General features: G+C 39.1%; 2 protein-coding genes across 3 annotated transcripts in view; one reads left to right on the top strand and one right to left on the bottom strand.

Moving 5' to 3' along the window:
- The first annotated feature begins 5,188 nt into the window (after positions 1–5,188).
- Positions 5,189–6,844, top strand: LOC113034019 (hydroxycarboxylic acid receptor 2-like). The gene has a single exon (XM_026188293.1). The coding sequence runs from the start codon at positions 5,341–5,343 to the stop codon at positions 6,304–6,306; it is 966 nt and encodes a 321-aa protein (XP_026044078.1). The 5' UTR covers positions 5,189–5,340; the 3' UTR covers positions 6,307–6,844.
- Positions 6,845–9,552: 2,708 nt separating this feature from the next.
- The window catches only part of kntc1 (kinetochore associated 1), a 30,128-nt gene continuing 28,686 nt past the window's right edge, over positions 9,553–10,994 (bottom strand). For both annotated transcript variants that reach the window (XM_026187687.1, XM_026187688.1), the window contains exons 61-62: positions 10,077–10,179; positions 9,553–9,941 (exon numbers count right to left, since the gene is read on the bottom strand). In XM_026187687.1, coding sequence (XP_026043472.1) covers positions 9,906–9,941; positions 10,077–10,179 — 139 coding nt within the window. In that variant the 3' untranslated portion in view covers positions 9,553–9,905. The remainder of the gene's footprint in view (positions 9,942–10,076; positions 10,180–10,994) is intronic.

Here is a 10,994-nt window from a genome sequence, read left to right as displayed (position 1 = left end):
ATGTTCTCAGACTTGAAAGCCTCACCTTTACTCCTCTAAACATTGTCTTGTCATGGAGGCCAAACAGCTTAGTCTTTGTCTCATCTGACCATTAAACTTTTCTCAAGAAGGAGTTTGGCTTGTCCATGTGGAGAATTTTTGGCCAATCTTGAAGGCGTTTGTTTGGAACAGGGGCTTCTTTTCTTTGTCAGCAACCTCTGATTTAAGATTCACTTCACTGTGGTCAGTGATACTGGTGTTCCAGCAATTTCCAGTTCATGGCAGGTTTGACCTTCGATGGTTCCTGTATTGTTTCTAAACATCCCAACCAAAGTCCTCTTATCTGAGGGTGACACTTTTTCCAGACCTCAGCTAAGTGGTGACACATCTGAAAGACTTGTACCTGTGTACAACTGTTTGAACTGATGATCGGCAGTTGTTTAAAAACGGCTCCAAGAGACCTTCTGAACTTATGTAAATCCACAATTCTTATTCTTAGATCTTCAGTGACTTCCTTTGACTTCCCAATTGCTCATTGGAGTATTGGTCACTCCAGTGAATGCTGTCAAACAAACACTTTTTATGCTGCAAAGAGTTGTGTTGACCAGTTGTGGTCAGTCATGATCACTAATGAGAAGATAATAGGCCTTGGTCTTGTCAAGTTGAACTACATTGCAGAACCTTTAGCATGACTGATTAAAACCTTTGACCGTGTGTAGATCGTAGAAATACCAAAAATAAATTCAAACTTGTGGAACCTTGTCTTGTTTTTTTTTTTTTTAAGTAATCAAAGATCCTCTACAATTATTCATTAAAAGTCCAAAATTAACATGACATTCATGCCCATGATGAGTATGTTTCAACTTCTGACCTGTGTGCTGTATGCATTTTCAGATATTATCCACTAGATGGCAGCAGAGTTAAACATAGTGCCAGCGTTTGCGTCATAATTGTCCACTGCTGCTGATTATGGATGGGCTGAAACAAGGCGGCTTTTTGCCTGACTGTCAAATAACTCCTATGACGAAACCTGGTAATTCTCTACAACCAGATTCACATTAAAAAATGATGCAAGGTCAGACTGCTAATGACAAAAAATAAATAAAACACTGCAATACAGAAAAAAAGGACTGTGTTTCATTATACTCACTTTATCTTTTATTCAAAAAAAAATTACGTTTTGAATTTGTTCAGATTAATTTCTTTAATTAATTTGATTGTTACATTTTTACAACTAGCTCTTTGTTGTTGTTGTTGTTTTAAACTTTCATGTTCTGTTTGAATTTGAGCTACTTTTGTTCAGGTTTTACCTTAATGAGATATTAGTTTCACTATGTGATAATATCATAAGATCATATGTATTTTATTTTGCTGAGCTCTAATGTGTAATTAATTTTAATTTCATTAACGTATCTTAAAAAAAACTACAAAGGATCCAGCCAGTAAACTACAGTTACTTCTTACTTTTATTTCTCATTTCTTTTCAGTATTTTCTAAATGAAATGTATAAAACCTTTGAAATATTTTTCCTGTATTAAATTCACATAATTAATAATACTTAAAGTGTATAAATCTTGTCTCCCCAGGGTTAATTTATCACACAAGTCTGCTCACACCACCACCCACAACCCCTTTCCAACAGCGCTAGAAACAGATCACCCAGACTGTAAGACAGGACGTGACTAAGGAGTAAATGGGTACATTTCATCACCGCGGTGTTCACAACATAACCAAATATGAACAAAAGTACTTTGTTTCCACAGTAATGCTACAACAAATACACTTCTTACGGAACAGGCCCTGGAGTGCGTCACTGGTTTGTGTTAAGTTTTTATTTCTCTACTTTCTTCTGTTTAGTTTTGCACAGTTTATTTTCTTCTATCAATTCACTGCAACTTAGAAGTAATACTTACTTAGACGGCGTTTTCGCTCATGGAAAACGCAGGGTTCGAGTGTGCACAGCGAAAACAGACTTTCTAAAACGATGACGTATGTCAGTCATGTGATGCAGTCACGTGACCAATTAAACTAAGCTAGCGGAGGGCAGTTGTTTTGTTTGCTCTCAATTTTGACAGCCCTATTAAATATTAATATCAGTCTGTACATGCTCCAGATAGCTTTTCTTCAAATTCTTTAATTCTTACTCACTTTTGCAACTTTGTATTTTTGTGTTAATCGCAGAAACACCTCCACCTCATTGTTAGTCCATTTAAAAAACTCGATGCTTTTCCTCAAAATTTTGCCGCGACGTTTCAAAGAGAGGCAGGTCGAATCTTCTTGCGTTTCACGCATGCGCAGGACTGGAAAGTAAGCGTTTGCGGCCGTTTGAACGTGGACGCTCAACTCTGTGAAAATGACTGAAAGTGCTTTTGTGGACGCGGAGCGTTTTCGGACGAAAGCGCCGTTTTCAAATCTATCCGGGCTAGTGTGGACGTGACCTTAAATGATATCTTTGGGGCCTTGGTCACTAGCAGCCCAACCAGAGACTCGCAATTTTTCCCCATTTCTTTGTATCTACAAAAAAAATCCCAAAGATATCATAGTTTGATGGGCATAAAATAGTATTTTTACGCCAACGGGGCGATTATTAAAGGACCACTACACATGAAAGCAGCTAAAATTAAATGCTTCACTCCAATGTAAAAATGTTAGCCTACTTAGCAATGCAGCTAAATTATGTAAAACGGTCAGACCATAAAGGTCCAAAATAACATGATTTGTTTAAGGATTCATACGTGACAGAGAGACGTGCTGACCTCTGCTATTTCAGCCAGTGGTGTTGTTATCAGTCACAACTGGAATTATGAACTCAATAAAGAACCGTCAGACTTTATTCCACCATGATATACCATCTGGGTTAAAATCTGATTGATCTAAAAAACATACTGCCAATGCAGTAAAAGCATATCTGGATAGAAAAACAGACTGGAACACTATCAGTCGTGCATTGGTCTCTCCAGTTCAATTCAATTCAACGTAATCTCCTACGACATTGGCGTCCACACATGTGGACAATACATTTTGGGTTGTCTAGACCAAAATACCAATTTTGCTCTACAAGGGCGTGACATCTACTTATGAGGACGTTGTAGTGCCACTGTTATTTTTGAAAAAAAATCAGGTAATTCTTTGTTTTTACATTTATCAGGTCCCAATTGTCATGGTCCGCAGTGGTTGGCTGAAATTTCCATTAGGCTCCTGAGCCTACCTGGGATCCGCCCCTGGGGAGGACCACCTCCTCCAGTTCCTGCGCACCTGGAGCCGATTGCAGGCAATCAAGCCAAAGTGATTTAAGCCTCACCCTGATGTTCATTCACTGCCAGTTTGTTTCATTGCGTTTGTCCTTGCCACAGTTCCAAGCCTAAGCCTAACTAATAAAATATTGTTAAACCGCCTGCTGTCTCTTGGCCATCTGCTGCGACTGGTTGGGATGAGGGGAGGAAGACAGGATAAAGACACACTGTGGAAGAGAGCAAGAGATTAATAATAACTAATGATTAAATGTAGAGAGGTGTGTAATCATGTAGCGAGTAAAAAAGAAACGCACACAAAGAAACAAATGGCTCATAATTCACTGACAAGAAAGCATCAGAAAATGAATGATCGGAAGACAAAGGCCATTTTTTCTCTGTGTGTACAGCTGGAAGTTGTTACAGCTCAGTTTCTCCCATATTTGTATTTCCACTTCTCGGAGCCCGGAGAACTATTCCTGAAGACTATTTCAAGAAATGACGAGAAAGCTTACCTAAGAGAGTTCTTTTTATTGAAGAATAAAAATGGTCAAACCAACAAACTCTATTTTTGACTTATGTGCTGTATTTCCGTCTATGTGTGGGCATGTCTCAGCCAGTCACTGACCCATTTTCCAGTTTTCGGAGCAAACTATAAAGGACATGAGACACGGCTCAAAACTTATATATGAAATAAAATGCTCCACTCTGTGACCTTTTGCACAGTTACCCTCCTCAGTGATGCAGCTTCATTATGCAAAATGTGTCCAGCAGTAAAGTTTTATCTGAAAGGTGCTAAATGACACAATTTGTTTAAGACAGATACACCTCCGCCTTTTGAAAAAAAAAAACACAAAAAACCCCCCAACTCTGTCCAGGATGTGCAGAACATCATCTGACACGTTGTCCCCTCAGATGATATTTATATAATTTCGCTTCATGAATCAATAAACGTGGGCTTCAGTACTTCACTACGCCACCGTGGCTCATTCCAGTACTGAACCTCTGTGAAAATAAAAAGATCTGAAACCTTTCGGACATTTCTCAGATTCTGTTTCGTTAAGGACTTAAATATTATTATACAATATGTACAAGACGTAAGTACTGAATTCATTTACAACAAAGCATCAGAGAATGGATGATAGCCAATTAAAAACAAGTATCTTTCTGCGTGTACAGGTGGACGCTGTTAGCGGTCAGTTTAATGCGTCGCAGCTGGATGCAGACAGTTTTTCTCATATTTGACTTTGCAGATCGCCTTTGTTTTTTTTTCTGGTCTAATCTTATTTGGCACGTACTACCTGGTGTTAGGTAGCTTCATGAAAAAGGTGATGCAGCAGATGCAGGTTAAACACTTCTCCACAATGCATGCAACAAAGTGAAGCCTTTGTGTAAAATTATTTTGGCACATGGTAAATAAAACCAATGCGGTACAATGTGGCTTTTTATAATTGCTGAACTTTCTCACGCTAGCTGCACAGCAGTGGGTGATTGTCCCAGAATAAGAACTTGCTTATTATTATATTATTAGGATAATAAAATAAATGCTAAACTTCCTGTACATAGAGAGTGCACAATAAAAACCAACACAGATCATTATCTAGTCTTTGTGATTCATGAGAAAAGCTTCTTAGTGGAGTGTGAAATAGTTATCTATGAAAGAGAGATTCTTCAGTTCTCCATGAAAGGCCCTGTGTGGACTGAGGTAAAGATGTGAGGAGTGCTTCATCACAGGCATGAGTTCCTGCTTATGTGCTCAGAGATTTGATTGAGTAGGACAGTTTTAACTGTGCAGCCATGCAGTGTGACAACATAAGGTTTATAAAACTCCAAGGATAAACAGCTGAAAATATTTCTGCATGCAGAGATGTGTAAAAGGGATTTTTTTGTTATCACCTTTATTTGTATTTCTTTATTTCTACAGAAATTTAACACCACCAAGACAGACAACTAATTGCTTGTTAACACCTAAAAAAAAAAGAAAAAAAAAGCAGAAGCCTCAGGCTTCCGGGTAAAGGGTGAACCACATAATCACACTTTTTTTGCATTTGCATTTCCCTTTAAAGAGTACGGGCAGCTCCAAAGGAGTCATTTCTTTTTGTGAAGACATCAAAGAGGCACGTAGCTCACGATGCGTTGCAGCTTCAATGGCACTCTGCTGATCAATGTCCTCCCTCCTCTGCTGATGACAGAGTTTGTCCTGGGAGTTCTTGGTAATGGTTTGGCTCTGTGGATCTTCTGCTTCCACCTGAGGCCCTGGAAAAGCAGCACAGTGTTGCTCTTTAACCTGGCAATGGCTGATTTTCTGCTCAATATTGTTTTACCTCTCCGTGCCAGCTACTATTTCGCCGGGATCAAATGGAAGTTTGGAAACGCCCTCTGTAACATCTGCCTCTTCATGCTGGCCCTGAATCGCAGCGGAAGCACCTTCTTCCTGATGGCCATCGCTGTGGACAGGTACATGCGTGTGGTGCATCCCCACCATCCCATCAACTCTCTGAGCGTCTCTAAAGCCATAATCGGAGCACTCGGGCTGTGGTTGATCACCACTTCAATGACTGCTCATGTCTTCTCTTTGTCACACATCAACACAACGTACTGTGAGAGCTTCATGATTGACACCAAGACCAAGGGTAATCTTTCCTGGCATAAGTTTGCATTTCTGTTTTCCTTCTACATGCCTCTGCTGGTCATCCTCTACTGCACATTCTGCATCGTTCGCAACCTGAAAGGGAGGCAGTTGGCCCAGCATGCCAAGATCAAGAAGGCCTTGTACTTCATCATAGTCGTGGTAGTGCTCTTCATCATTTGCTTCCTCCCAAGCAACTTCACACAGCTGGTGATCTGGATCAAGTCCTATAAATTAGCCGGTTCCTCTAACATGTGTTCTGAAATGGAAAACCTTACCATTGTATTTTACATCACCATTAGCCTGACCTACCTCAACAGCGTTTTGGATCCTGTGGTCTACTACTTCTCCAGCCCCGTCTTTAAGAGCATCTGCAGGAAGGCTCTTCATCTGCCTGAAACAGAAAATGCTGAGAGTACAGAGAAGAAAACCCGGGAAACGGGCTCCCAGTCGATCAGCCAGCTGTGATCACTAAACTGAGGAGGTATAACAAGCAGCTTCATAGCTAAAGGTTCAATTTAAAGTAAGTTTATCGATTCCATCATTAAGCTGTAAGTGCTAAAGCTATTTCATATTTACTATTAATTGCATTTTCAAAACATGGCAATTATGGAGTAAAAACCTCTAAAAGTCAAAAAACGATGCAGCTGTGTCTTCTATAGAGCCGTTTCTAGCTAAAGCAGTCTCACTCACACTTTGAAATAATAAGCTACACACTGGCACAGAAATCCTCCGAACTGAGTGATTAAACTTTTCATCAGTGAAAAGCTTTTTTCTTTTTTTTTCCCAGCACATCACTTGCTTAGAAGCTATCACACCAATGCTGACTGCACTTTTCTAAATGTATTTGTCTTCCAAAACATGTACACGTTAAGACGTGTGAATTAAACAAAGATTATGTGAAATAAGGACATTTATAACCTCATCTGAATAAGATTTCTTTCTTTTGTCATGTGAAAACTATAATAATGAGAAACATACTGCATATATACATAATGTATAAAAGCTTTTATACATGAGTTAAAAATATGGATATATATTAAGGCAACTTTGAATAAAAACAACAAAACTGTATGAATATGTATTCTTTGTCTTTTGCCAATGCTGTATGAACGTATGATAATAAATATAAGTTTATTGTCAACACTGAGATGTTGCCTGTTTTCTTGGAATCTTTCAGAAGTGGGCGATGAAGGGATCATAATGAAACTGCTGGCATTGCAGCAGTACAATATGAAGCACACTCCTCCTGGTTAAGATGGCTCAAAAATCTCTCCCTGTAAAACAACAGGCACTGGAGTTTATAGCTGCTTTTAGGTGGCTGGGGTAGAAGGAGGGTACACCCTGGACCGCTTGCCAGTCTGTCACAGGGCTAACAAAGAGAGTCAGCTGTTCACACTCACATTGACACCCCTTTGTAATTTAGAGTTGACCTAAACCCACTAAAGTAAGTTTATCAATCAAAAAACGATGTTTGGACTGTTGCACAAAGATGGTGTATACCGAGAGAAAATGCAAACACCACGCAAGTGGTGGGTTTGAACCCAGGACCTCCTTGTCGTCAGGTAACAGTGCTAAACATATCAGTGTGCAGCTGCAACAGCAATATCAGTATGATGTAATGATAACTTCTTTAGGAATAATCTTTCAGGACATGCAGATATGGCAGATGATATATAAAATCCAGACCTATCACACAAATACTTGATACGAAGGAGAAGACAGATGTGTGCTCCATCTACACCGTTTTTCTAAATCTCCATGCGCTCTCCCAGATACACACTCAGGTTCTGTATCATCTCTTGAATTAGGAAACAATGGATTTAATGAAAGCCTGATTGTTCCTTAAGAGATTTTAAGCAATGAGCACAACCCTTAGAGAAAAATCTTTCACATGTATATTATCAAATCTGTTTGGTGCATTAATTTGTTTTCCTGGTATTCGGCACTCTATTGGGTCTTGTTTTTCTTACATGAAACTATTTTAACCAACTCACAACTGCAGTTTCATAACTGCAGCTAAAGTTGGGGAAGTACAATATCTGATGGCCTAGTTCAGCAAAGATGATTCAGACACTTTGGTTTCTGTGAATCGAGTTTATAAATATAACTTTATGACACTTGATCTGTCCATTCTGAGAAACAAGCCATTTCTTCTCATTTAATTCACACGCAGCTAAAATTATGGTTCTTGTGCAGCTTAAACAAGTCCTTGAATCATTGAAAACACATAAATGATACAAATTGCATTTAAAAACATGCATTGGTTTATATATCTTTATATAATGTTTTCTGAGGGGCAACAGTTTGAGTGTATAAACACATATTTAATCTCATATTTCTCAGACCTTTTTGCATACATGAACACAATCTGTAGAACACTATGCAAAAGTCTTGATCCACCCCTCAATTTAAAAAAAATCTTTTGCAGAAAAATGCATCCACCGATTTATTGAAGCACAGTCTGGTCTTTCTTAGACAAGGGAGTCTGTCAAACTGTGTTAGTATATTGACCTTTCTTTGATTAAACTGAAAAAATAGGAACAAATTCTTAGTTTTTGCTTCTAGTAACAAAGTCCCAAAAGACACAATTTAAACATGGTTCTTTGGCAAGTTGTCTATAATGCTAGGGCAACACTGATTCATACCTTGAGTTAGGTTCCTTGAACAAGGACCGGACTAAATCTGGACACCAGTTTCACATAATGGCCATTTTATTTTATTTTTTGTTTATTTTTTTTTTCACTTACATTTTAGATGAAAATGAAACCGTCATTTTAACACAAAGCCACGCAGAGAATACAAAGTCTTCCGTTTCCCATGAGGCAAGTGAGTTTGAAAAGGAAGTCTCGTGACATTAATTTAATGCGCTCCTCTCTGGGAACAGATGAGCTCTATAAGTCCATTTAAAGGCACACCATGTGTGGCTAAACCACTAACAAGTAAACTTGCTGAGCGTTCTTGATGGGCAAACGTGATACATAATCTCTGCACACTTGAATGAGTGACAGCTGCAAAGGAGAAGAAAAAACTGGAGGACCAAACTGTATAAATCTTTTGAAAAATTCAGAATGGATAAAGTTCAGCTCGGATCGGTCTCACTGTGAGTGCACACTTCCTCTCAAATATCACACAGTCACGTCTAACAGCGAGTGACGGGAAGTAGTCCATCAGAAACAAGACCAGTGTTTAAAAAAAAAAGTTGATGAACCAAAGAAGTACGACTGAGATAAGGAAGCTGTTTCATATAAATGTGAAAGTAACAAGTATTTAAAAAGAAAACAGAAATAACTTTAGGAAAATGTGAGCACAGCAAGTAGGTCCCGCGTTCGAAACCACCATCTGGTCGGGACCTTTCTGGGTGGAGTTCATATTTTCTCTCTGAGTACTCCGGCTTCCTCCCACAGTCCAAAGACATGCAGTTAGTGGGGTTAGATTCTAAACTGCCCATCGGTGCAAATGGTTGTCTTAGCCCTGCGTCAGATTGGTGACCTGTTCAGGGTGAACCCTGCCTCTCGCCCTGTGGGAGCTGGATGACCGAGTTTGGTGTGGAAGAACTTGACTCCCATAAATCCCATAAACACCTCTAAATCTTTTACAAAGCCTTTTCAGAAGAGTTGAAGTTATAGCTGCAAAGGTTCGGCCAACATCGTATAAAATTCCATGAAGTAAGATTGGTTTGTTCCTTAATGTGTGTGACGGCAGATGAGCTGATACTTTTGGCAACACAGTGTACATCATTTATTAGGATTACTGCTCCTCTTTCTTTTAGAACCGATGTGCGACAGTACTTTAGCTTCAAAATATTGTACAAAGTGTGGCTGTGCAATGAAAATCAACAGTTAAACTCAATACACATCCTAGGAAACAAACTTGGAGTTACAGTGGAAAATAAAAGTTGACATGTGATCTGCTGCTTCTAAATAGCTCATCTCCACAGTTTTCATAAATGAATAGTTTATTCAAATATTACAGCTGAAAGATAAATGTGAAGTGCAAATACTGCATCTCAGCCTAAAGCAGACCAAGGAGGATTATATAAACACGGCTGAAGCAACAGTGCTGGTTCATCTCAATACTCCGTGTTGCATGTTAAGAAAGTCCTGAAAAACAAATGAAATCATTAATGCACACAGGTGAAGTGCTTTTAGCTAATAAAAAGAAACTTCTACTTCACATCAAACATGTGTAGCCTTTACGTTCCACTAAACTCGGCCCAAGATATCGGCTTCAGTTACCTTCAGGCAGCTGGATGACAACGAGCCATTTGTCAGGGTTTTCCCTCGCTGACGCTCTCTGTGTTTCATGTACTCACGAGCGAGTGAGTCAGCATCATCATGGCTGCAGGGAAGATTGAAGAGCACAGACAACTAAAGTCATGCAACTTTAACCGGTTTAAGACATCTGTTTCTAACACAGTTCTAAGTGCGAGCATTTAAACTAAACTAGAAGCAAAAATCTGAATTTCGAGCTACAACCTGAGACTGTAGGATAACATTAAGAGTAAGTAAGAGTAACAGTAAGAGCTAGCGTTTTTAAATAACAGCCAGTCTATGACAACCTCTTCCAGTTAAAAGGTTTGAGATATGAAGACAAAATTTAAAAAAAAAATAAAAAAAATGAACAAACTGAGCCAAAATGCAGTGTGTGAAAACCTGCTTTCATTTCAATTGAGAGGCTAAGTAGCAGCCAGGTGCTGCTAATCAAAAGCATTTAAGTAAATGACCATCAGCAGATATCAGCACCTCTATGAAAGCAGATGTTTTGGCAGTTTGCAGGTCAGGAGTATTCAGGATTCACCATTAACTTAGTATATCAAAGTATTCTAGAGTCACAACAGCTGAAGCCAGAATAATGGGCCTCATTTACTAATATTTGGGTGGAAATGTTTTTATCATGTGCAACAAATTAGTTTGCATGCAAAATTACAGTCAGATTCAGAAACCTGCAAACTGGCCTATTTTATTCTCACCACTGTGGGTATGTTAGTAAATCAGAATAGTTCAAAACCAGCAGCCTTGTGGGAGCCCCATATAATTTGCCTATTATCTGCGCACTTCCCCGCCATGGCTTCTCAACATAAGTGAACACACTTAGCTCCAAGTGAAGAGAAAGTGGTGACGATGTTATAAGACAGAATCCTGCACCTCTGAGGC

Source organism: Astatotilapia calliptera, chromosome 12 (genome assembly GCF_900246225.1).
Source record: "Astatotilapia calliptera chromosome 12, fAstCal1.2, whole genome shotgun sequence".
Classification (NCBI taxonomy): domain Eukaryota; kingdom Metazoa; phylum Chordata; class Actinopteri; order Cichliformes; family Cichlidae; genus Astatotilapia; species Astatotilapia calliptera.
This window is presented reverse-complemented; position numbering and strand designations above follow the sequence as displayed.